This window comes from Glycine soja, chromosome 11 (genome assembly GCF_004193775.1).
Source record: "Glycine soja cultivar W05 chromosome 11, ASM419377v2, whole genome shotgun sequence".
NCBI classification, from domain to species: domain Eukaryota; kingdom Viridiplantae; phylum Streptophyta; class Magnoliopsida; order Fabales; family Fabaceae; genus Glycine; species Glycine soja.
In genome coordinates, this window is record NC_041012.1 from 23,872,679 (window position 1) to 23,898,926 (window position 26,248).

General features: G+C 31.5%; 1 protein-coding gene across 1 annotated transcript; it reads left to right on the forward strand.

Annotated features, from left to right (window-relative positions):
• The first annotated feature begins 16,711 nt into the window (after positions 1-16,711).
• On the forward strand, positions 16,712-21,582 carry LOC114376019 (asparagine synthetase [glutamine-hydrolyzing] 2). Its single transcript, XM_028333918.1, has 13 exons — positions 16,712-17,007; positions 17,980-18,118; positions 18,487-18,582; positions 18,806-18,947; positions 19,060-19,250; positions 19,511-19,672; positions 19,774-19,854; positions 19,955-20,176; positions 20,280-20,414; positions 20,498-20,578; positions 20,665-20,751; positions 20,864-20,971; positions 21,068-21,582. The coding sequence occupies exons 1-13, from the start codon at positions 16,928-16,930 to the stop codon at positions 21,281-21,283; spliced, it is 1,740 nt and encodes a 579-aa protein (XP_028189719.1). The 5' UTR covers positions 16,712-16,927; the 3' UTR covers positions 21,284-21,582.
• The last annotated feature ends 4,666 nt before the right edge of the window (positions 21,583-26,248 follow it).

The window sequence follows — 26,248 nt, forward strand, 5'->3', positions numbered from 1 at the left end:
AAAATTTTGTTAGGCATATAAAACAGAATAGAATTTGTTACCCCGAGATGATAGACAAGTTCTTCTTATAGCATAACCATAAATTCCACTCACATTTTCATTTAAACTTTTGCAAGTTGGATTCCTCCCTATTTTATATGATCTCATCAATCTTCAATGATCAGTATATATTGCTTTATTCTAATAATAATGATGCCACCATACTTTCCCTTGATGCTTAAGAAATCGCATTGTTAATTTGCTAACATTGACATGTAATGCACATCTATGTGTGGACGATTATAACAACACTAAATTTACTTAAGTATTTCCTTTTATTTTTCATCCTCTTTCGTGATTCATTAGCTCAATAATTATCAAGAAAGTATATATATATATATAAACTTGGATTACAATGGCAAAAAGTTCCAAAGACAAAAAAGATAAGTTAAAATAAGTGAGGGACGTACCATTAGGATATATACACGTGGGTTATTTGGATATGCTTGTTTATCTTGCCATGCCTCAACCAATATGTATGCCCTTCATTATTTGCTCTACGATATGCTATCTTTTCATGTCTTTCTATTCTTTTCAGACACATGTGAATAAGCTTTTGAGTCTCTTCTTTCAACCTTAGCACAAAGAAACAAACAAAATATGACCCATGAAACTAGGTGTCCCTCCCTATCTAAATGTACCATATGTCCTTCTTGAGGACAACAAATTGATGATGCTAGCTACCTATAACATTTTGCTCATTATTTTAGGACATAAGAGTGAAATGGATAAAGATGAGACTCAGAATGTTATATATTATAGGAATTTTTGTTTTATACAAAAGTGTAAGAATGATGAGATTTATAAGATTCGTTAGTTAAGATATATGATAAGATAATTGGCTATTATTTTTTGTTTTAATTAATTATTTGATGTATCAATAAGATATGATTTGTTTATCCTAATATTTATTTTAGTTTATTGATATAATGTATTTTTTTTTATTTCAAGAATGAAATTGTGTTAGTAAATTTTTCTTCCTTCTTTATCTCCTTTTAGTATTTTTATCATTCGTTATCACTATCATCATTATTGTTGATATCTTTATTATTGTCATTACTATCATTGTCATCCACTATCATGATAGAAAATACCACTTTATGTTTTTAATATGCAATGAACTCTTTAACAAGTTGTATTTTTTTTATTTATTTTCTTTGAATTCTCTTTATCTATTTTCAAATATTCATGTATAATTTATATTTATTTATTAAACAAGTATTCATCTTAATAATTTATATGTTCATTGTTATTCATTTTAATAATATGATAATAATTTTTTAATATTTTTTATGATACTTAATTATTAATTGTAATTATAAAATTTATATATTAAAATTGACTTGTGCAAGTTAAAATACTAGTTATATAAAAATATTTTTAAAATTTAATAATTATATCATTGTACATATTTAAATTTAAAATAAATGAATTAAAATAATATATTATACAAACTCAAGTTGGTATGAGTGATAAGGACTTCAGCCCCTTAAGCAAGATCTAGAAAGTTTGATTCTGAACTCTTGTTATTACTTAATAGAGCAAAACCTAATTAGAAGGGGTCTATGAGTTTATCCTTTACCTTGAGTATCTTGGAGAAAACTAAGCCCTACGCTTGAAAAGAAACACTTTTTGTGAAAGAAAAAAAAAAGAAAAAAATATTATATCATAGTGCGAAACATTTTCTCTTTTCTATATTTCTCTTACTTTTTTTTTGTTGACAGGCTTTATTTCTTTTACTTATTTTCAGCATAACATATCTATATGCATAATAAAGAAGGTTACAAAGTAAACTATAAATGTAATATTTATTTGAACTCAAATCTGCATCAACTCTCGCCTACAAGCAAAGTTAATGTTTATGTTAAAAATATAAACCTTAATAAAATACTCCTCAAAGTTCTCCTTAAAATAATCAAAGTAATATTTTCTGAGGAAAAAGTGTTGCTAAGCAGTTTCTTTAAAGTAGATAGTTGGGAATTTAAAAGAAAAAAGTTTTTAATGTGTAAATCATAAGAAAATATAAAAATTAAAATCATGAGAAATAGAACTTTACTTATTTTTATAAAAAAATTAAATATTATTTTTCCCTTACAATTTAGGTATTTAGTGTTTTTTTACTTTAGTCTCTATAATTTTTTTATTATTTTAGTCCTTATAAAATATGTTTGCTTTATTTTATCTTTGTCTTTAAAGCACTTTAAATATAATATTTTTTTAATGTTTAAAACACTTATTTTATTGTTCAAAATATTATTTAAAATACTTTTAAAAAAATAAAACAAACACATTTTATATTTTGTACACAAAAAAATGAAAGCTTAAAATGAAAAAACACCAAACTAAGTGAACGAAAAAAATATTTAAGCATAAAAAAGTTACTTTTAGTTCTTTAACTTTATACTCAATGGACACTGATTAGCATTTAAGAAAAATAACCAAAGTACTCCATAAAGTTACACTCCATTTGGGTTAAAGGAAAAAAATGAGAGAAGAAAGAAAAATTTAAAATTTAAATTGAGAAGAAAATGAGAGAAAAAAATATTTAATTTTTGTTTCTACTGGTCAACATTTTTCTTCTTTTTCTTCTCTCTTTCTATTCAACAATATAATAGGTAATGTTTGGTTTAAATAAATAAAATATATGTGAAAGTAAATTAAGATTAAAAAACCAAATTAAAATAGAATATAAAAATATGAAATTCACACCAATTTTAAAATTTTCATCTCAAATACATCCAAATATAAATTAATCAAACACTACCTTAAAAGTTACATCCTCACCCTTTTTTCTTTCTTTTCTTCAATTCAAACATACCATTAGTACCAGTGAATCGAATTGGGGTAAGAGTAAGACAGCGTAGCGTGTCTATTGGAACGAATTGAACCATTATTCTTGGACTGGGTGAATTTCATCGAATAAATGGAAAAGTAATAGTTTTTGTCATTTGTGTGGAAAAATCGTGCAAGACCAGAATTCATCAGTTCAATTATCACGAATAAAAAAAGGTGAACAGTGTATATCCTTTTAAAAGGATTAGGATCAAATGTTTTTCCTTGTCACCTGAAATACATCTGCCAAATCAAATGACTTGACTCAATTAAGTTAGTTACTAAATGTAACGTGCTTTTGTCATAAGTTAAGAAAACGTCAATTCACTCAATTCCTGAATTTAATGAGTTGATTTTGGAAACGCACTAATGGGTTGCTTAATTGAATAAAAAAATATTAACAGACCCAAAACACAATAAAATATTAAGTATTGATTTTTTTTTTTAAAAATAATACTATATTAGAAATAAACATCTAAATTTTTCTCACTTCAGCGAAAAAAAATCTAAAATTTTCTTACATTTAATTATTTAATTTTAAGTACTAGTATTATTTTAAAAAAATAAAACATTAATATATATATGATCGAGTTAAAAAATTTAAAATAATTGTTAATAAAATTTACTGTTTGAACTTGACTTACTTTTTGTAATTAATAAACCATTTTATAGATTTTTAATATTCAAAGTATGCAGTAATATATATATATATTCAAAGTATGAATAAAATTTTTCATGAAATATATAATGATGTAAGTCTAAGTTTTGATAGTATACAACAATGTCCCACAAAAATAACCAAAAAATATTTAAAATATAAAAAAATGAAAATAATGTTTTATTTTCATTTTTTATAAATAAAAACAAAATAGTTATATTAAATTTTTTTACCAAATTTCTGTCAACCATTTTTTTCTAATTTTAATTTTTTTACCATTTTTTCTTCTGACGACCATTTTTGTGATGTATTCAAATCGGACAATGAAAAAGTTCACTATTTGTCTGGTTATAGTGATTGATCTATATCTGCTATTGTTTTCAAAACATAACTCATATTTGATGATGAGTTAAGTTGAATAAGGAATTGTAACTTATTTTGACAATTTTACCTTCAAATAATTTAGTTAATTAAAATGTGCAATATTTAAAAAAGAGTGTATATATTTACATTTTGTATAATATTTTCTTTTGTATTTTTTTCTGTTTGTGTAAAAGTTTTAGAACCCAAATCAATAAGTGGCCTTTTCTGAAAAAAAAATCACTTTTTACTAAGAATAAAATTATTTTTTGGATACATAATGAATATTTTTACTTTCACACAACCTTTTTGATATGTATAATTGATGAATATTAAAATAATCAGATGATGTTTAAAGAATGCGCATAACAACAATAAAGAAAATGATTTCATTCTTCTAAAATAAGGGGAGTACACTTTAGAAAATAAGTTTCAATAATAATAACTATTAATTAAAGAATAAAAATTGAAATTCAATTAATTTTAGATTTTATTATATATGTATTTTATCTTATCATAATTTTCAACCGTTAATTTTCTAATCAATTGCTTTTTTTACTGCATTTTCTAATCAATTGTTACTACACTTTATTTTCTAAAATCCTAAACAAAAAGTACCTTTTTTATCTGAGAGAAAGCTAAACAAAAAGTATCTATTCAGACACAGATCGAAATATAAGGATAATCGAACCCTTGCAAATTAATTCAATCCAGTTTTCATAAGAATCACGACAATAGAAGTACATTATATTGAGATTGATATGATTATAAGTGATAATAAGTATCCATATGATTAATACCCATCTTTCTCACATTTATTCAAATATAAATAAAGGTGCCGGTACCAGTGCAATATCTATATATTATATTTTTTAATCTATATATTATATTGGCTATAACATATTTTTACAAGTTAGTATATGTATAATATATTAATAAAAATAAATAAAACAAAGGAGAAATAATCACCGACTGATGAGAGTGCATGTTTCTCTTAGCTCCTAGTGTTGGGGTTTGGCTAAGAGTGCTGTCATCGATATCTTCTAGCTTTGCTTGTGTTCTTACATTTTATTTTGGGTGGAAAAACTTATTTCAATTATTAAAATAAATAAAAAATATAGTAGTAGTTGTTAACGATGCACTCAATATTATATATGTTGTAGCTAGCTTCTTCTATTGAACGTATCACCATTATGTATTTATTTAGGCGAAGTTTACGCGATTCATTAAATTAGTCAATGCGCCTTAATTAACAAACATGTCTCATTAGCTTCAATAATTAGTAAGATCGTCGCAGATTAAACAATTTTATTTCACGCAATGAGGCAATAATTTATTGGTCCCACAACAAGTTTCTCAGTTATATATAATCCGGTTTATCATTAGAATCTAATCGTTTGTTCAATAGTTTAATTAGTTAAACAAGTTTAAAAGTCACAATAATGATATGCGTATTACGACGCGAAATAAAATACTACTTCAACTTTTTTTTTGAGAAGAAAAATACCACTTCAACTTTGTTAGAGAATGTAATGTTTTAATAAGACATATGTATATATTATACTAGAAAATTAGTTTTTTTATTAACAAGTAATTTTATTAGCACTCTGACTTATTAGAAAAACAACTAAATAATGGTGTTATACACAATAAGAGGAAAAGAAAGAGACAAAACTCTTTTAAAGTGAATAAATACAAACATATCTACCAATGATGTAATTTAAAATATTTAGCGATCTTACTTGTAAAATTTAAAGGTAGTAATATTTTTAATTATATTTTTATTAAAAAGTCATCATCAATCAAATTTTTACACTTAAGTGAATTAGCAAATAACGAAGAAAACAAAGTTGGAAGCACGACCTAACGGAGATACCAAAAGTCGTAAACTATATACTTAAAAGGGGTGCCATATACACTGTCACTAAGTACAAAAAGGAACTCTTTGTAACCTCTAAAAGTCAGTAAGATTTGGATGCAAAATAACGACATTGTTTTGTGAAGCGGTTGTAATTTCCACCATATATATAGATGACTTCTATGGACAATGACATCAAGTTTTAGTTTTTTCCTTTCTTTTTATTTTTCAATTTTATTTCACCTTGTTGGCAAATTAAGAAAACAAAATACGAAGTTATGTATAACTCAAATATGGCCTCCAAATTAATCAGAAGTCATTATAAACAGTGAACACATATCTACAGTAACCATTCCCATATATATATATACATAGAAATGAATATTACGGAATGTTAATTATTGACACAAGTGGTTCGATATTTAGTCTCTTAAAATTTTAATTATAAAAGTCTAGAATTTAACTCTCAATTTAAGTGTGGAGTTACAATTAAAAATATCATTTTATCTTATAATAATTCGGTTGGAGAAAGATTAATTGAATGCAAAATAAGAAGTTTCATATATCTCCTAATTAGAAAAGGAAAAAGAAATGAACATTAGTGCATGTTTAAGAACCACTAAACCTAATCAAATCAAATCGTTCTTAAAAAAAATCATTTTATTACTTGTGCATTTATATGTATTATTATCTTCTTTCTTTTGATTTTAGTGTTCCATATGCTTGTATATATCCTTTGTGATATCCAATGGAAGAAAAAGATACATTGATGTACAAATATAACTATTTCAGCTTACATAATAACATTAATTAACTTTGGTTTGTATGTAGATAATGTATACTTAAAGATTGTTGGTTCTTCTACCTATCTAAGCTGTAGAATCTACACAAGATTAAAGAAAAGAAAAAACACAGCAAAGCAACAAGCAAGAATCTACACCATGAGTTTACGTGGTTCGGCAATGTGCCTACATCCACGGGAAATGTAGCTCATCATCATCACATTGATCATGAGACATTATAAGTTCAATACAAGCAGCAACTAGCTTTGATCTCTCTTGGTTTCTTTCTAACAAAACCTCTCTCAATCTCCTAGCTCTCTTTCTCTCATGAACTCTCTGTTTTTCTGCAATAGCTATGATTTCTCAGCCTTTCTGTTTTTCAGCCTCTCTTAAAACCACCACACTTTTGCATTACATGATCAAGAGTATATATATACACTCTAGCTATGCTTTGGTGCCAAAACCAATTTAGTTATCATAATTGAATTCAGTTATGACAACACCTCTTAAAGTCTTCCCACTTGTGTCATTTGTGATTTTGAGTCACACACCACAAATCTCCACCTTGACTCCAAATCAGCGAGTGTCTATCTTGCGATTCAGGGCTACACTTCTACCAATCTGCTTTAGGCATCTTCAAAATTTATCAAGTCCAGGCAGTGCTTGAACTTGACATTAGAGAGGGACTTTGTGAACATATCAGCCAGGTTTTCTTCTGTTGAAACCTTCTCTACCTTCACCTTCTCAGATTCAATCACATCTCTGATGAAGTGTAGTTTCACATCTATGTGCTTTGTCCTCTCTTGGTACATTTGGTGATTTGCTAAGTGAATGACACTTTGACTGTCATAGTGAATTGTGACACAAGCTTGTGCTATTCCAAGTTCATTAACCATACCTTTGAGCCAGATTGCTTCCTTCACTCCTTCAGCCACGACCATGTATTCTGCTTCAGTTGTTGAAAGAGCAACAACTGATTGTTGATTTGCTTTCCAACTGATTGTTGTACCAAACAAAGTAAACACATATCTTGTTAAGGATTTCCTTGTGTCTATATTTCTTGCAAAATCTGCATCTACATAGCCTGTGATTGCTGCCTCGTGTGCTGTCTTCTTGTACCTTAATCCAACTTTCAAAGATCCATTTAGATACCTTAGTGTCCACTTCACAGCTTCTCAGTGTGCACTGCCAGGATCTCCCATAAATCTACTTATAATACTTACAGCATGAGCCAAGTCAGGTCTGCTACAAACCATTCCATACATTATGCTTCCAACACCACTGGCATAGGGTGTTTGATCCATTTTAGACCTTTCTTCAACTATTTCTAGTGCTTGAATAACATATAGCTTTGTATGATGGTCAAGTGGTGTGCTAACAGGTTTGCTTTGATGCATCCTAAACCTTTCCACCACTTTCTTGAGGTAATTGCTTTGGGACAGGAATAGTTCACCCTTTGCTCTATCCCTATGAATATCAATCTTGAGTATCCTTCTAGTTGACCCTAGATCTTTCATCTTAAATTTTGTGTTCAAGCTTTCTTTGAGTTTCCTAATCTCTTCCTTATTAGCACTTTCTATGAGGATGTCATCCACATACAAGAGAAGGTAAAGAACACACGCTTTCCCCTTTTTTCAGGATATATACACAACTGTCATATCTGTTTCTAATGAAGCCATATCTGATCAAGAACTCATCAAATTTCAGGTACCACATTTGAGGGCTTTGCTTCAGTCCATACAAATATTTTTTCAGCATGCACACCTTGTTTTCCCCTTCTTCAAAACCTTTAGGTTGGTTCATGTAAATGGTTTCCTTCAGATTTCCATGGAGAAAATTTGTTTTAACATCTAGCTGTTCAAGTTCCAAATCATACTAATTTACCAGACCAAGTATGATTCTTATTGAACAATGCTTCACAACTAGTGAAAAAATCTCATTGTAATCAATTCCTTCAACCTGTGTAAAGCCTTTTGCTACCAATCTTGCCTTGAATCTAGGTCTTTCTACTCCTGGAATGCCTTCTTTCTTCTTGAAAATCCACTTACATCCAACAACCTTCTGCTTCTTGGGTTGATCCACAAGTATCCAAGTCTTGTTCTTTCTCAAAGATTATATTTCTTCACTCATTGCCTGAAGCCACAGCTGATTATCTTCACTTTCAATTGCTTCCCTCCAGGTCTTTGATTCTGAATTTTGAATCTCCTCATCAACACTCAAGGCATAGCAGATAACATCAGCATGATCATACCTCTTTGTAGGCTTTATCACCCTTTTTTCTCTATCTCTAGTCAATTGATAATTGGACAAGTCATGTTGAGTAGCCAGCTCTTTATTATCTCCAGCTTCTCCTTGATCAGTGTGATCAATAGTATCTCCACTTCCATGATCTAAAATCTCATAATGCTCCACCTCAAAATTGGTACTCTCACTACTTAAGTTGTTATCCTTCTGCTCCTTACTTAGCATTTCCAATCTGCTCTCATCAAAGGTTACATCCCTGCTGATGATGCATCTTGTCTCACTAGGTTCCAATTTCCACAGCTTGTACCCTTTAACTCCTTCAGGATAGCCATTGAACACACACTTTACAGCCCTTGCATCCAGCTTTCCTTGTTTAACATGAGCAAAGGTCAGTGATCCAAACACCTTTAATCCTGAGTAATCAGGTGGTTCACCACTCCAAGCTTCCATTAGTATCTTGAAACCTAAGGCTAATGAAGGGCATCTGTTAATCAAATATGCTGTTGTGTTTGTAGCTTCTCCCCAAAAGGTCTTTCGCAGTCCTACACTTAGTAGCATGCACCTCACTCTTTCCAAAATGGTCATATTCATTCTTTCTGCCAAACCATTCTGTTGTGGTGTGTAAGGGACTGTTTTGTGCCTTTTGATGCCTATTTTCCTACAAAACTCATTGAACTGCTCTGAAACAAACTCTAGGCCATTGTCAGTCCTTGAAACTTTTAATTTTGGACCATGTTGATTTCCAATAAGAGTATGCCATTCTCTGAATTTTTGAAAAGCTTCTGACTTATTTTTCGAAACATACAACCATATTCTTCTTGAGAAATCATCTATGATGGTGAGAAAGTATGAGCTTCCACCATGAGTTTTCACTCTAGATGGTCCCCATCAGAATGCACATACTCAAAAGGCCTAGATGAAACATGAATACCAGTGCCAAAGCTTATTCTATGTGATTTACCAAGCACACAATGATCACAAAATTCAAGTTTATCTAGTTTATCACCACCTAATAGATTTTGTTTCTCAAGTTCATGCAATCCTCTTTCACTAACATGACCTAATCTCAAATGTCAAAGTTTTGTTTTATCAATCAATGTATTACTAGCTAGCGATGCATGTCCAATAATAGTGGAACCTTCAAGAATAAACAAGCCATTACTTTTATTCTTGTTAGCCTTAGCTATGATTAAAGATCCATTTGAAATCTTAAGAACACCATTTAAAATTCTAGTTGAATATCCTAGATAATCAAACATGTTTATAGAAATAAGATTTCTTTTGAGTTCTGGAATGTACCTTACATTTTTCAGTAGATACTATCTGTTATCAAACATCTTTAGTCTCACAGTTCCAATGTCTTGTACCTTGCATGGGTAGTTGTCTCTTAGCAGTACAACTCCTGCTAGTTTCAGTTCCAGGGTCTCAAAATAGTCCTTTCTTGGGCTGCTGTGATATGAGCATCCAAAAATCCATAGTCCATTCTGTTTGTGTTTTGGTATTAGAAGCTACTAAAACACCTACACTCTCATAACCTTCAGAGGCTTCAACTATGTCAGCAGAGTCCAAAGAACCTTTCTTGATCTTGTTTGGGCAGTCTTTCTAGAAATGACCAGTTTTGTGACAATTAAAGCATTTGAACTTTGTTTTCTGACCATTCCTTGAATCCTTTGACCTTGATCTGAACTTCTTTCCTCTTGTTCCCTTCTTTTCATTCCTTCCCCTTGAAATATTCAGGCTTTCACCATTATCCTCAGATTTGGAGTCTTGCTATTTTTGCATCTCCTTGGTCCTTATTGAGGTCTGGACTTCTTCTAGGGTAATGTCTTGATCTTTGCCATAAAGAATTGCATCCTTGAAATGTTCAAAGGATTCTGGTAAGGAATTCAGAAGCAAAAGAGCTTTATCCTCCTCTTCAAGCTTTACTTCAATATTTTCCAAATCATCAAGAATCTTGTTGAAATTAGCCAATTGTTCAATGGTTGTTCTTGACTCTGTCATCTTGAAGGTGTACAGTTGTTGCTTCTAGCATAGCCGATTTGCAAGGGACTTTGTCATATACAATGACTCCAGTTTCAACCACATTGAGGCTGCTGTCTTTTCTTTTGCAACTTCTCTTAAAGCTTTATCTCCAAGGCATAGAATGATTGCACTTCTGGCTCTATCAATCATCTTTGATTTCTCCTTTAAGCTTAGAGATTCAGACATCCTTTCTTCTCTTTTAAGAGCTTCTGCACAGCCATGTTGAATCAAGATTGCTTCCATCTTGATGCTCCATAACCCGAAGTCATTTTCTCCTGAAAACTTCTCAACATCGTACTTTGTTGTTCTTATCTTTCTTGATCTTGATCTCCCCACGGTGGGCACCACTTGTTGGTTCTTCTACCTATCTAAGCTATAGAACCTACACAAGATCAAAGAAAAGGAAAAACACAGCAAAGCAACAAGCAAGAATCTACACCATGAGTTTACGTGGTTCGACAATGTGCCTACATCCACGAGAAATGCAGCTCATCATCATCACATTGATCATGAAACATTACAAGATCAATACAAGCAGCAACTAGCTTTGATCTCTCTTGGTTTCTTTCTAACAAAACCTCTCTCAATTTCCTAGCTCTCTTTCTCTCATGAACTCTGTTTTTTTGCAACAGCTCTGATTTCTCAGTCTCTCTGTTTTTCAGCCTCTCTTAAAACCACCACACTTTTGCATTACATGATCAAGAGTATATATATACACTCTAGCTATGCTTTGGTGCCAAAACCAATTTAGTTATCATAATTGAATTCAGTTATGACAGCACCTCTTAAAGTCTTCCCACTTGTGCCATTTGTGATTTTGAGTCTCACACCACAAAGATAGAAATTTATTACAAGTTTTGTATTTAAAATTGTATTATAAGGTCTGAAATCTGAATCCTTGACTAGAAATGATGAGTTCAAAGTTGATTTCTCTCGAAAATTTGGCAGAAAATTATAGATGGAAAATTTTCATATATAGCCAATGATATTTTTCAATGTCATTATTTCTCTTTCAAGTACGTTTTGATTGATGATGTGAGTTATCAGAAGTCTAAAATATTTATTAATTTTATAAATAATTAATCTTTATTAAAAAAATTGGTCATATTTAAATACTTCTTCATAAACACTAAGAAAAAAAAAAAACAAAAATAAATTACACTAATTACTGATGAAATTATGTGTAATCACACAAACATTTTTTGTTTTTTAATCATTGCACTAAGTGAAAATATTTTTTTATAAAAAAAGTTCAAAATGCTTTAGTTTATAAAAAAATTATACATGACTTAGTTTTAACTAACAAGAAATTATTATGTAAAAAAACTAAAAAAAATATTTTATATTTTTTTCTTTTATAAATACTTACAGATAAGTCTATTGTTTAAACATAGTCATATGATTGAAATGAATAAAGTAATATCATGAATAAACTACCCCTATTCACTTTCTCATGACCAAAAGTTGAAGACCAAAAATATATATTTTTAATTAAAATTAATTAATTTATCTAGTTTTATTGATATTGATTAACATTGATAATTAATTATTTGTCTTTTATATATATATATATATATATATATATATATATATATATATATTGTTAGAGAAAGTAATTAATAACTACTTATAAATCTTCCCTAAATATCTTAAGTCATCAAAAAATTTAATTTACAATACGAGTCACAAATCACATCAATTAATCATCTATAAAATGAAATTAAAACCAACTTGTTATATTTAAGCACTCAGGTACATGATGTAAAAGGAATATTTCTGTCATGCTTTTAACCTACTTGCACTACTCATCAAGTAGCAATAGTTAATTAATAAAAAATAATAATTAAGTAACATCCATTTCGTTAAGCACTAATTAATCTCCAATTTAATTACATTTAAATTTGATGGGATCACCTCTAATTTTATTAGTAAATTATTTTTAATCTCTAATCAATTAGTTTGTCCTCCTTAACTGTTCTAAATATGAAGATTTTTTTTTTAAAAAAAAGTTTACTAATTTTTTTAAGCTTGAGTGTCTTATTATACTTTTTAATCATCGATGTGATAAGTCAATAAATTATATTATTATGATATCATTTGTTAATGTTGTTATTTTATAATACGAAAATAAAATAAATAAATTTTACCGGGACTAACAAAAACAAATCTTTAAATGACTAAAACCAAAATTAGAATATTTTATAGGACCAAGTTATTATTTAAGAAAAAAAAAGTGACTATTTTTTAAGACGAAATAATTCTTTTGCCAAAAGGGTTGTAACAAATTAAGATCCCTAAAAAGGGTTGTAACAAACAAAATCCTATATACATGGTAGATCTAGAGTTTTGTTTGTTTGTTTGTTTGTTTTTTTTACGAACGTAGATCTTGAGAGTTGATTATGTGTTTTTGCAATTTTTAATGTTATTGAACATATTTCCTTTTCATTAGGATAATTATCTTGTTGCGTTTAATTATGTATTTGTGAATTGACCTTTAATGCATATCAATTAATTGATTAATAATCAACCATCCATAATTAGCGGTATAAGAGGAATTTGGTGAATAGATAAAATTTAACTTTCACTTTCAAGTGTACAGGTAGGCTTCTTTGATATTAATGCTTTTTCTCGACATATATTTTTTATGGATAAAAGGAAATTAATTTGATTAGGAAATAAATTACTAGGAATGCATATAATCTGTCTTTGGTAAGAAAGATACAAAGTTCGAATTCGTTAAATAAATTTCAAGTGTGAGTATTATAAGTAAAAAAATATAATCAGATAAAAAATATTATTAAAAATGATCAATTAAGTTTTTCAATAAAATTAAAATCAATCAATATTTTATTATTTTATAATATTTTTATTTTATTTATAATAATTTTAAGAATAATAATAATAATAAATTTCTTACCAGTAAATTAAACAATCTTTTTAATGTTAATTGGAGTAGTTTTCAAAGCTTGTATTGTATATAGCATGTGCCCACCAAAGAAGATAATGGGCGAGTATTCTTATGCGTATTGTACTATCCAGCTTGACCTTTCCAAGAAAGGGACTTTGGCATTTGGTAATTTTTTGGTTTCATTATTCAAATTTAACTTATTCCTCATTGCTTTGAAAGAAAAGCAGGTGAATCCAATTGGCTAAGGTTCTTATCCACTTCCACATGTGGAAACGCGGCAAATACACATTGAATGCACAAAAAGTTGATTGAATGTGATGTGTGGAAAAAAAGACAAAACGAATACTTAAAATATAAATATACTCATAAAGTTTAATGTCAGAATATATGAAATTAAAGATAACATCGATATCACACAATAATGATGTTTTGTAATATAAAAGTAATAAATAAAATGTGTTGTCTTGATGTCTTTTTCTTTTTATAAATAGAATAGTTTTGAACTGAAGATCTAATGCAACAAACCCCAACAATTTATCATAAACAAACCTCAACAGAAGCTGACCCAAACACAATGATACAAAAGATCTAACCCTGCATTGATAAAAACCCAAAAATCTTAGCAAAACACTAACAAACAAAACCCCAAAAAAAGGATTAAGCTAAAAAATTTCTACCAAACGTCAAGTGCTTCAAAAGTTAGACAAAAAATAAAGGATTTTTTTTTTCAAAAAATTGACAACCAAAAGAAAGACCAACCCAAAGTTGATACCTGTGTGGGAAGATATTATATTGAGTCCTCGCAATCAAAGGGAACATCGTAGCAAAGCAAATTGCAAAACAAATGAAAAAGACCTCAAATAAAATAGGAAAGTCAGAAAAAACCCAAAAAATACGTAATAAAACACTAAATAGACGAAATAAAAGCATATAGGAAGGAACAACAAAACATGAACACAAGCATGCAGCAAAAGAAACTGAAAAACAAAGGAGAACAACCTGAAAAAAAAATAGAAAAGTTAGGCAAGAGCAAAAAACCATGTAATCAAACACCAAACAACCGAAAAAAGGATATATAGGAAAGAAGCACAAAACATGAACAGCCTCTCCACCAAAGTGAACAACCACAAAATCATACCTTGAGTCGAGGAAGTAAGTAAAGAGAAAGCGAAGAACGAGGAAACAGAAATGAAGAAGGAACTAAGTAAAGAAGCAAGTAAAGAACCAACCGAACAGAAATGGAGAATCAATAAACTGGTACAAAGCAAAAAAATGAAGAAGAAGCAAAAGAGTGAGACGACATAACAAAGTAAAGGGGCACAACGACATGACCGATAAAGCTTGGACACAAATGCTAGTGGGAGAAGCAATGAAGGTGTAGCAAGCCAGCAAGATACATGGCAAAAAAACAAAGGCAAGACAACAAGACAGGTGGTAGAAAACTAAAGTCAAAGCTGAAGGAGTAAAATGACCAAAAAATCAACAAAAGTATCAGATGTCAAACTTTCAGTCATGGGCACAACAACCATTTCATTGTTCTTCTCCTTTATTATATGGTATGTAGATAATCTTAAACCACAATTTAAATTATTAATTATAAATTTAAAATATAATTTATATATTTAAATATATTTATTTATCGTGAATTTTAAGAACAATATAGTTTATTTATTTAAAATATTTACTTATCATGAATTTTTATTATATTAGAATATTAATCCTATATAATTCATACTAGTTAATGTTATTTCTCTATAAAATCTCTGGTTTCAAATAACGGGAAAACTCTCTGCTACGTGAAGTACTCACAATATCCTTTTAAAGTGTGAATGCATGAAAAAAATAAAGAAAAATAAAACTGAGCAATTTTGGATATATAACGAAAAATTGTCCAAGTACATAAATTATATTGTCAATTTACATGCCGTGTCATATGCGTATTGTTCCCAAAAAAAGAAAAGAAAATGAATGTATCGTTCTTATGACAAATTTAACTAGTTGTTATAATTCACCAGTTGACTGAGGATGAACATGTTCCTATTTTTGATAGCGGGGTTTAAATTAGAAAACTATATCCTCATATAGTTAAATAAGGATATTTTTTTTCCTTTTTACTCATATAATCTCTTCTGTATTAAATATTATTTCATATCTTTTTTTTTTGTCAATTTCATTTAACTTGTCACTTCCATACTTACTCTTTTATTTAAGAACAATGGTTACAATCAGAAATTAAAGTATTGACAACACAAATCAACTAAAATCCGATTCCATAATCAAGTAATCTCATAAGAATTTTAACACTTGTCTTAACGAAAATAGTTTATATATAAAAAAAATATTTTTCTTCCCTTTCCTATATTAGTTAGTCATTATCAACATTGATCGATATAAATGATCTTTAATCAAGTAATTTAAAATTTAAATTCTAATCTTAAATATCAGATTAAATCATGTTAAAAAAATTATTTATATTCATAATGTTTGACAAAAAAATTAATTATTATTTTTTATAATAAAAATTTAATATCAATATCATGATAAAAAATATATATTATTTAATTACTACATCTGAAAAACAAAACACAACTTGATGTAACACTTGATTGATTCTAATAACCTCTTCAAAGAATTTAACCAAAGAAAAAAGTATCTAAGGAATAAGGATAAAGTGATAAACTTCACTCTCCTGTGTTTGGAGACAAGACAAAACGGGAAGCAGCAAATCGCTCAGCACAAACGAGAAAAGGATCAAATAATCAAAATAAATATTAATTAATACAATAATAATTAAATGAAGTGACAAAAATATCCCATAGCAAACCACGTCACACCACGTGGCGGTAGACAAGACGAAAGAGGCGGTGGTCCCGGTGTGAGCGACCGGGACAACCCGGTATCCGGTTTACCCTTCCCACGGCATTGTAGAAAGCGACTTCAGAAGACAAAACGACACCGTTTGACATCCTCCCTTTGCATATAAATACGTGTACGTTGTTATGTGGATCACTTAACTCTTTCAACTTGGAACCCTTCTACGTGTTCTCCATTTCCTCTCTCACTCCTCCATCTACGTTTCTTAAATCATTTTCTTCTTTCTCTCTTTCTTTATCTTCTCATTTTTCTCATTAAACTCTTTTTTTTTCTCTCAACTTTTCTCTTATTAACCATAGTTCACATATTATATCATCACATATCATAGTGATATATTATATCATATCACAATGTGTGGCATACTTGCTGTGCTTGGTTGCTCTGATTCATCTCAAGCCAAAAGGGTTCGCGTCCTTGAGCTTTCTCGCAGGCAATGATTCTCTCTTATTTGTCTTCTTATATACACACACGTACCAATATCAAAGAAAGGAAGAAAAAAGAATCTTGAATTGGTTTCTTTTTTTTCAAATACCCTTTACTTAACTTTGATGTTTTGTATTCAAAGTTTCTTGTTTTTAGGCATGTTTTCCCTGCCCAAAATCTTCGCCAGCTTAAGTTTTCTAAGCTAAATTGCTAATAATGAGAAGTGAGTGATTATGGAGAATGAAAAGTGGAAAAATCAGCATGATGGTGATGGTAACAGTATTTTAGTGACTAATATACTGAAATACTATTATTAACTAGTCGTAAAAAGTTATTATATTATATACACTAAAAGGAGACAGGAAAAACCATAAAAAGGGTGGGGCTTATAATTTGTTTCCTTTTTTTTAACTGTCATGGTGGTACTTCTAGGGAAAAAATTGGTGGACACTAATATTTTAGTTAACACTTAGAAGGAGAAAAAGAAAAAAAAAAGAGTATGTAATAAGTAATATGATGTGATAAAATTAATAAGTCTTGGACAAAATATATGTAGGTCAAAGTGTCTACATATTATCATTCATTTTCAGCTGTCTAGTTCATTCAATATTTTAAAAGGGAACGACTTAAACATACGTAAGAGTTAAAATTATAATTATTATTGCTTTAATATTGGGGCCAGTATCCATCTTTTAGATGTAACTAGTACTAGTATTTAAAGGATAAACATGTTTGGACTTTGACAAGTTAAGTGGATTCTAGAATAAACAAGTGGCATGTGGGGTCCACCTTGCTGTGAAATTATTGGTAACTTTGTGGTAGAAAATTACAACAAAAGAACAAACAAGTAACAAAAGGGGTTAATTTGTCTTGAAATTGCTAAAGGAAATTTTCAAGGGTCAGCAGTTAAGAAAGTGCAGTTTGACTAAGGAGTTATAATAATTTACCATATATTGTTTTGTGTTTGTTGATGTCACAGATTGAAGCACCGTGGTCCTGACTGGAGTGGGCTCCACCAATATGGTGATAACTATTTGGCTCATCAAAGGTTAGCCATAGTTGATCCAGCTTCTGGTGATCAACCCCTCTTCAATGAAGACAAAACTGTAGTGGTTACGGTAAGTCTTGTGATATTCAATGATTACAAGTAATATTATTCTGTTGTTATTCGAACACAAATTAATATATATGTTAAGTACTATTATTCGAACACAAATCAATATATATATGTTAAATTTGTGAATTTTTATAATAATTATATTAAAAGTTATATCAAATTATTAACAGTCACTTCTGGATGCTTGATAGTGCAAATGTTTTTGTATGATAAGCATTAAACTCACAATACATAAGTTGTCATATACTACTACAAAACTGGAATGTATCCCATAGTAACATATTCTTTTTTATGCTTTTATTTACTAATCTCCCCAATTCAACTGCTATAAACTATGACTTATGTTAAATATGTTACACTGAAAACCAGGTGAATGGAGAGATCTACAATCATGAAGAACTCAGGAAACAGTTGCCTAATCACACCTTCCGTACAGGAAGTGACTGTGATGTTATTGCTCACCTGGTTAGTTTTATTTATCTATATTTTGCAACAAATTTTAACCCGATCATATATACATGAAAAGTTAAAATTCAAAAGAAAATTTTGAAACTTTGTTTTATTCATCAATTATTCTTATTCTAAGTTTTGATCAAAATTTCCATAAATCTTATCATATAGAATATGGCTTTTACTAATGATTGGAATTCTTGTTCTTATCACTTGTTTCTTGATGGTGTTATTTTAGTATGAGGAGCACGGAGAAAACTTTGTGGACATGCTTGATGGTATATTTTCGTTTGTTCTGCTAGATACTCGTGACAACAGTTTTATAGTGGCACGAGATGCAATTGGGGTCACTTCCTTGTACATTGGTTGGGGTCTAGATGGTAATGTTATACTATATGCCCTGCTTTTGAATTGAATTCATGTGTTCTATTTGAACTATAAAAACATACTTGAATTGAATAAATGGTGACAAATTTGGCATATTCTGTTCAGGCTCTGTCTGGATTTCATCAGAATTGAAGGGGTTGAATGATGATTGCGAACATTTTGAGTCTTTTCCACCTGGTCACTTGTACTCTAGCAAAGAGAGAGCGTTTCGCAGATGGTACAATCCTCCATGGTTCTCTGAGGCTATTCCCTCAGCACCTTATGATCCTCTTGCTTTGAGGCATGCCTTTGAGAAGGTAAGATTCAAAGAAGGCTCAATAAACCATTGAAATTGATAGTTTATCCAAAAACTCATGCCTTGGAAGCTTTGTACTTATAAAAGTAGCTTGTAGCCTTATAAACTCCTTTTAGCCTAATTCAATAAAGCTTATCAAATATGCTTTCAGGTGATAAACTTTTATCAAATAAGTAATTAATTAAGTTGTTTATCCAAACGCACCCTTTGCATAAAAACTTTTACTACTCTCTAGCTGATATAAGTGAATGTTTATTGCAGGCTGTGGTAAAAAGGTTGATGACTGATGTTCCCTTTGGTGTTTTGCTCTCTGGAGGTTTGGACTCTTCATTGGTTGCAGCCGTCACGGCTCGCTACCTGGCAGGCACAAATGCTGCCAAGCAATGGGGAACCAAATTACACTCTTTCTGTGTAGGCCTTGAGGTATGTAAGCGTACATATTCTTGAATTTGCAGTGGATGTTTTTAATATAAGAAGGAAGCCATGAAATTTGTCTTAATCTTTAATCATCTTATGTTGAGTAGGGTGCACCTGACCTAAAGGCAGCAAAGGAAGTAGCAGACTACATAGGTACTGTACATCATGAATTTCACTACACTGTTCAGGTATATCTAAATGAGATAGTGTTGTTACTGCTAAAAAATTTGGGGGTTTTGATGCCTAAAATTATAATTTGTAAATGTTTTATATATTGTGTGTATGCAGGATGGCATAGATGCCATTGAGGATGTGATCTATCACATTGAAACATATGATGTGACAACAATTAGAGCAAGCATTCCCATGTTTCTTATGTCTCGTAAGATCAAGTCATTGGGAGTCAAATGGGTTATATCTGGAGAAGGATCTGATGAGATCTTTGGAGGGTATCTATATTTCCACAAGGCACCAAACAAAGAAGAGTTTCATCAAGAAACATGCCGCAAGGTCTTTAGAGTTATCATGCTTCTTGTCAAAACAAAATATAAATATGGTTGGATTATTCAAGTAAAAGTGTTATCAGATGATTTACTTTTTCTCTTTAATGCAGATTAAAGCACTCCACAAATATGATTGCTTGCGAGCCAATAAATCGACCTTTGCCTGGGGTCTAGAAGCCAGAGTGCCATTTTTGGACAAAGATTTTATCAGAGTTGCAATGAACATTGATCCTGAGTATAAAATGGTATGGATACAGAATAGTACAATGCACCATCACTTAAAAAATGTTATATTTTATTAAAGTGGTTTACTACATAATCTGTTCAGATTAAAAAGGAAGAAGGGCGAATTGAGAAATGGGTACTGAGGAGGGCCTTTGATGATGAAGAACATCCTTATCTGCCAAAGGTACTACTATGTGATTTGCAGCAATGTTGTATAACTTTGCAAAATTAATTTGTTAAACTAACATGTTAGAATTTAATTTTATGCAGCACATTTTATACAGGCAGAAAGAACAATTCAGTGATGGAGTTGGCTATGGTTGGATTGATGGCCTTAAAGCTCATGCTGAGAAACATGTAAAACATGATAGAAACCTTTTATTCTCTAATCCCATTTTTTCTCTTGTTGTCAATTATCATGGAAGACATCTCATATTTTTAATTATTGGCTTATGAAATTTTCCTATAGGTGACTGATAGAATGATGCTCAATGCTGCTAACATTTTCCCCTTCAACACACCAACCACCAAAGAAGCATACTACTATAGAATGATATTTGAGAGGTTCTTCCCTCAGGTAAATTTAATCAACCATGCCTAGATATGAAAAAATAATTCATGTTGATTTAACAAGAGCTAATCAAAATCTGTGTCCCTTAATTTGGTTTTGTAGAACTCAGCCAGGCTGAGTGTTCCTGGAGGACCAAGTGTTGCATGTAGCACAGCCAAAGCTGTTGAGTGGGATGCTGCTTGGTCTAACAACCTTGATCCATCTGGTAGAGCAGCACTTGGAGTGCATGCATCAGCTTATGGAAATCAGGTCAAAGCTGTAGAACCAGAGAAGATCATACCAAAGATGGAAGTTTCCCCACTAGGAGTTGCCATATAGAGCTAGTATGAGCCATAGCAAAAACTAGTAGTTGCCCTAGAACCAAAATATATTATTATACTAGTCATCAATCACTCATTAATCATCATAAATGAAAATTTGGCCTGCTGTGTAGTTTATTCAGGCAAGGCTATATATAAATAGATAAGGCTCTCTATCTAGCTGTCTTAAGTGTTGTTCCATCCACATCTTGTCTTCGTTTTCTATTTATGTCATCTGAGCACTATCATAATGTACTGGATTTCCAAGAAAATGTTCAGTTAAATTTGAATGCAAAGTTCACTATTTCAGACTTTCAATACCTGTGTATTACCAAAATTTTTAACTAGCTGAACTGAAAGCGTATTATTATTCATGTCATAACCAGACAAAAATAAAAAGGCAAGTGACATAGCAGTGTGTTTGGGTTGCCCGCAACCCAACTTACGTTTTCAAAAGCAAGGAAAGACATACTTTTGGATCCAACTTACATTCCGGGCCTTGGCACCGGTTTTCCAAACACATAGCAAGTATGAAGATTTGTATGCTAACTTCTACAAGGTATTTGAATTCTACACTCCCTTATTTGAACCTGCACCTTTCATTGTATTTGTATTCTGAAATGTCCATTTCATGATGTAAATTTGTATTCTGGAATAAATTTTTCAAAATACAATAAAAAAGAATACAAGATTCAATAGTAGAAGTGCATGAAACAAATGGCCTTCAACAAATGATTGTAAAACTTCTTATAAACTTATAGCCCAACACAAAGAACTTATGTTCAAAATAGGCCTTATGTATAAGCAGATATTAGGGAATGATTGGTTGATAAAGAGACTAACCAAGCCACTCAATAGTACGAAACACTTTTGATGTGTATCTCTCAAATTTATAATTCTGATTATACTGTTTATAGTGATTTTTTTTCGTCAAAAATATTAACCTTTTATTTGGTCGAGGGAAAAGAAAATGAAATGATAAACAATTTTAAAATTTGAATAAAAATCAAATGAAGAAAAAATTGAAACTTATTTTATGAAATGATTTTCTTTCTTTGTTTAAATTTTTTTTATTCCTTCTTATTTGCTTTCCTTTATGCAAATGTTGGATACAAGAGCAATGGTTACGGACATAATTTCAAATATTTAGGATAAATAATTATTTTTGTTTATGAAAGTGGATATTACTAACAAATTCGTCATTGAAAGGTGAAAAAGTAAAATTTAATCTCCGAAAATATAAAAAACGAGACAAATTTGTTCCACCGTTAACTTTCATCTGTTAATCTTAGGGAACTTGCCTACGTGGTACTCAAGAAAAAAAATGTCACAAAATTAATGCTCATGTGAACATAAAAACTAAAGATAACAAATATTTCCCTAGATTTAACAACTTCTTAATATTTTCGTCCTTCAAAAGCACAACTTATTGATAGGTATATCCACTAAATATATAAACCTAATTAGTTAAGATCAATAACAAGATACATTTAAGGGCTTGGAGAAGCTACAAAAGCATTGTAGTTCTGGTTACTTGACCTCTCATGTTTGTTTTATTTTGCATGTGGATGACTCATTTAAGATTTGGCAAATTGATTTTTTATTTGAGAATCTACCCATCTTGTCTCCTCTTGAGTCTTGATTTCTATGTAATAAGTTGACATTATAAATATAATTATGATTATAATATACTATAATAAATATATGCAATAAAAAAATCAAAAACTTCTAAGTCTAATGGGTTGTTGGTGTATGTATCTTATTCTAATATCTACTAATTAAGTTTATCTATTTTCTGGATATATTTGCCAATAAGTTGTATCTTTGAAGGATGAAAATATCATTGAGTTGTTAACTTAGGAACGTATTTGTCAGTGACTTTAGTTCTTATTTCCACGTTACCATTAATTTCGTGACATTATCATCCTTGCGTGTCATGTAGGCGAGTTCTCTAACATTAATGAACAAAAATTAATTGAGACAAATTTGTCTAACTTTTTACAATTTTGGGGATTAAATTTTGTTTTTTCTTCTTTAAGGGATAGATTTGTCAGCGCTACATTCTTTAAGGACAAAAATGACTATTTATCGAAGTACATATCAAAACATAGGATGCGTGTAAATGGCGTATTGGTGTTGCAACTAGGTTAGTGCTTTCTGCATGGTCTGTGACCTATTTGGATATTGCGACATTTTGTATCTATTATATATATACTAACCCTTGCCCAGTGACAAGAAATTTCTCAAGTAGGAAAGGATGTGAGACTAATGTCGGGAGATTTTTTCATTGGACCTTGGAGTCTTTGGATCTATATATTTGCTTTGCTTGTCTTATGTGGGGCAATTGTTTTATGCATCACAAGTTTTTGCTTGCACTCCATAAAAAATAATAGCGATTCCAAATGGACTAAGATGCCCTTTTAATAGTCTTACTCAAGCACTCATTGCCTGTCTTCATTCCTTTTGCGTTGCACCCCACTCTCTTCCTATTGTGATAGACCAAGTGGGTCACAAGCAGTCCATACCGAGAGGCCCAAAAGAAGGATCACAACAACTCGAAGGTTCTAGGACTTCGTGTGAATGATGTTGATAAGAGTAAAATAAAATAAAGGATTTTCACAAATCCTGTAGTGTGTGTCTGTGAGTGCACGTCCTTTAGTGCATACGTGTCCTTTAGTAGTGCGTTTTGTTGCATGTCCTTTAATATTGTTGGGAATATCCCAACATTTTGGTTAGGGAGGTATGACACCTTTTGTGTGTATTCTTATGCAGTTGTGCATGCGAGTGCCTATTTGTAGAGGTGCACAGTAGGAATGAGACAAGCAGAAATATAATATGATTCCCTTCTCTATTAGTGTTCTCTTCCCTTATTTGCATTTCATAACAATTGGTTCTCTTGTTCTTGAGCCATGGTGGAGTATACAAGAGCCAAGACCAACCTCGACCATTTGGAGGACGCCATTGCCAAGCTTACCACCAACCAATTATCCTTGTCAGCCAAAATCGATGACCTCGTGCAGCGGTTTGCGATAATGGAATCCAGTCAACACTCTCCTGCATCTTCATCGGCACATCCTCCTTCTTCTTCTCCACATACTCCTCCATATCGGCTGAAGCTTGAGGTCCCTCATTTTGAAGGTACAGATCTCGTGGGGTGGATCTTTAAGATAAATCAATTTTTCAATTATCATGCTACATCGGAGCCGGAACGATTGACGATAGCTTCGTTCTACATAGACGGCCCTACACTCATGTGGTTTCAATGGATGATGCGCAATGGTTAGATTCCTTCATGGCAAGGGTTCCTTCAAGCGCTGGAGGCACGTTTTTCTTCTTCACACTATGAAGATCCTACGAGGTCTTTATTCAAGTTAACACAACAAGGCACCGTCAACGACTATCTAACAAAATTCGAAGCCTTGGCAACCCCTCCTCCAGGCATTGCAATCCCTCTCCATATCCATGCCACCGCCCTTGCTCGATTACAAGAAGACAAGTTTTGTGAATTGCGGTGTTCCTTCCGTCCTCGACAAAACCAGCAAAATCTTTACCCACCATGCACCACCCCACCTCCACCCGTTCCACCACCTTCTTTGCTTCCTCCTCCATCCTTATTACCAATGCCGCCAACGACAGTTTCGTACAAACGCCTATCATCGGAGGAATCGTCCATGCGTCATGAGAAGGGCCTATGTTTTAACTGTGATGAGAGATTCACACGTGGCCATCATTGTGCTTCCAAGCTGTTTATCTTCATTGCTGGTGATGATGAGCTTGACCCCGAGATACCTCTTCTAGAGGACTCTCCTTCCTTGCCACATGATCAAGATGAGCTACCACATCCTCCAATTAGCCTTCATGCTATTTCGGGTCACCTCGCACCCGAAACTGCATATGGAGGGATATATCTCAACCAGGAAGGTCATTATTTTGATTGAAGGCGACAACACACACAATTTCATTCATGAGAGTTTGGTCTCAACTTTAGGCTTCCGGCATAGTCCACGCGAATCCTACGTGTTATCGTAGGTAATGTTAGCGAGATCAAATGTTCCCAGGTTTGTCACAATGTCATTATCCAGGTTCAAGGGCACCAGTTCTCGGTAGAGTTTCATGTCTTACCTCTTGGGGGTGTGGACTTGGTTCTGGGAGTGCAATGGCTCAAGTCTCTGGGCCCAGTTTTGAAGGATTATATGGACTTAACTATGAAGTTCATGAACCAAGGTCGTATTGTTGAACTCTGGGGAGATCGCGAGGATGTCATTCACGATGTAACACACCACCAGCTATGGCACGTAGTTCAATCTATTGAGTGGCCTCAGAATAATTAAGAAGGGGGGGGGGGTTGAATTAATTATTCCTAAACCTTTACCAATTAAAAAATTACTCTTTTAAGGCTTTTACTAAATTATTAAGAGAATGAGGAGTAGAAGAGAAACTTAACAGAAAGTAAAAGCGGAAATTAAATGCACAGCGGAAAGTAAAAGAGTAGGGAAGAAGGAAACAAACACACAAGATTTTTTATACTGGTTCGGCAACAACCCGTGCCTACATCCAGTCCCCAAGCGACCTGCGGTCCTTGAGACTTCTTTCAACCTTGTAAAAATCCATTTACAAGCAAAGATCCACAAGGGATGTACCCTCCCTTGTTCTCTTTGAACCTAGTGGATGTACCCTCCACTAGAACTGATCCACAAGAGATGTACCCTCTCTTGTTCTCAGTCAAATCCAAGTAGATGTACCCTCTACTTGTACCACAAAGGATGTACCCTCCAATGTGTTAAGACAAAGATCTCAGGCTGTTAAACCTTTGATACTTTGTGAATGGGGATACAAAAGAATTCTCAGGCGGTTAGTCCTTTGAACACTTTTGTATTAGGGAAAGGGAAAAATCAAAAGAATTTTCAGACTGTGTCGTTTTGAATTCTTTGACAAGAGAGAAGGGAGACACAAAAGAATTCAAGCGGTTAGTCCTTTGTTCTTT

Bases quoted from the DNA above. Each gene is read 5' to 3' on its own strand.
- LOC114376019 (XM_028333918.1), top strand. From the start codon at position 16,928: ATGTGTGGCATACTTGCTGTGCTTGGTTGCTCTGATTCATCTCAAGCC. The intron at 17,008-17,979 runs GCAATGATTCTC...TTGATGTCACAG, and splicing joins GTCCTTGAGCTTTCTCGCAG to ATTGAAGCACCGTGGTCCTG. The intron at 20,972-21,067 runs GTAAATTTAATC...TTGGTTTTGTAG, and splicing joins TTGAGAGGTTCTTCCCTCAG to AACTCAGCCAGGCTGAGTGT.